The 1,228-nt window shown below is 38.9% G+C and overlaps 1 protein-coding gene across 1 annotated transcript; it reads right to left on the bottom strand.

The window, feature by feature from the left end:
- Window positions 1-669: 669 nt before the first annotated feature.
- COMMD1 (copper metabolism (Murr1) domain containing 1) lies at window positions 670-1,000 on the bottom strand (the record flags this gene model as incomplete). The annotated part of the gene is made up of 1 exon (XM_009869176.1): window positions 670-1,000. A coding segment is annotated over one exon (331 nt), but the record flags the coding sequence as incomplete, so codon positions are not given.
- Between the last annotated feature and the right edge of the window lie 228 nt (window positions 1,001-1,228).

The raw sequence follows: 1,228 nt of genomic DNA, 5'->3' as shown, positions 1-1,228 counted from the left end.
ACCACTTTTCCTTTTGGTACTAATGGAATATAATTATTTCAAATCGTAAGATCCTGAGCAGAAAACTCCGCTTTTTTTGAGGCTAGGAAAAAACCTAACCACACACATTATCGTACTGGTCTTTGCAAAGATACAGGATTGGAAGGCTGAGGGCCAGCACTTTGGAAGGCGAAACTTTCAAAGACTAAGAGGAAAAGATTCTATGATTCTATGGTGGTTATGTAAAATAAGGAGGAGTCTCTCCTCTTGTTTGTCTTAAAATGTAAGGGATGCTTGAACATCATAATTTGTGAACTTTACTCTTTTTCAGCTTCTACTTTGCAGCTATTACCTAATTTTAGTATTTGAAAAGACTGACTTCACAGTGCATAGAATACAAATAAAATTCTAATATAATTGCTAGCATGACTGATTTTATGTTTGATTTCTATGTCCTCAGATTTTCCAAGCTTAATGTAAAGAGAGCTGTCAACACATAGATGAAGATATAAAAAAAGCAAATATTACATTCACCACTCAGAATGTTATCTTTGTAGCCAAAGATGGACCACAAGTTCAAGTACATTAAACACCTGGGATGAAAAATACCCTGACTTGATTTGGATGCACTGAATTCAGCAACAGGTAAAATCTCTCGGCACACACGTAGCTAAAACAGATTTATCTATCCTACAAAAGAAAACTTACCTGCCCATTTTTCCCCAGTTCCATTTCAACTATTGCAACAGGAGTGTTTATCTGATCAACGTGTCTTGACTGCGACTTCAGATCCACTCGCCAGTTCATGTCTTTCAAGACATTATCCCAACGGCTTTGATTGATCAGGCTCTCGTGGATCTTGATTCGGTGGTTCTTCCAAAATTTTGCGATGACTGCAGCCTGATCTGAAGTAATGCCACCTTGTTTTTTGGTTTGGGCGGTGAGAAAAGCCTCCAGTTGATTCAAGTCCATGTCTGCTGAAGCAATTGGCTGTAGTAAAATAAGAGGAGTAAGGGAAAAGCTTGCTCAAAAATACTCTGTAACCATCTACACTGAACAGTCTACCAAAAGGTCACACCTTTAGGGTTCTCCAAACATCAGGTATTAAAGGGCTAGTGCAAACAAACCTAACAATTTTCATTAAAACTCAATTTGCCAGTGTCTACCACTTACTGCAGATTCCTGCCCCTGGACAGCTAGAGGGTAACGGACCATTAACAGCGACAAGAAAACCAGGAACGTCTCTGGG

This window comes from Apaloderma vittatum, unplaced genomic scaffold, assembly GCF_000703405.1.
Source record: "Apaloderma vittatum isolate BGI_N311 unplaced genomic scaffold, ASM70340v1 scaffold11275, whole genome shotgun sequence".
Classification (NCBI taxonomy): Eukaryota; Metazoa; Chordata; class Aves; order Trogoniformes; family Trogonidae; genus Apaloderma; species Apaloderma vittatum.
The sequence above is the reverse complement of the archived record's forward strand: the minus strand, read 5'-3'. Positions and strand labels throughout refer to the sequence as shown.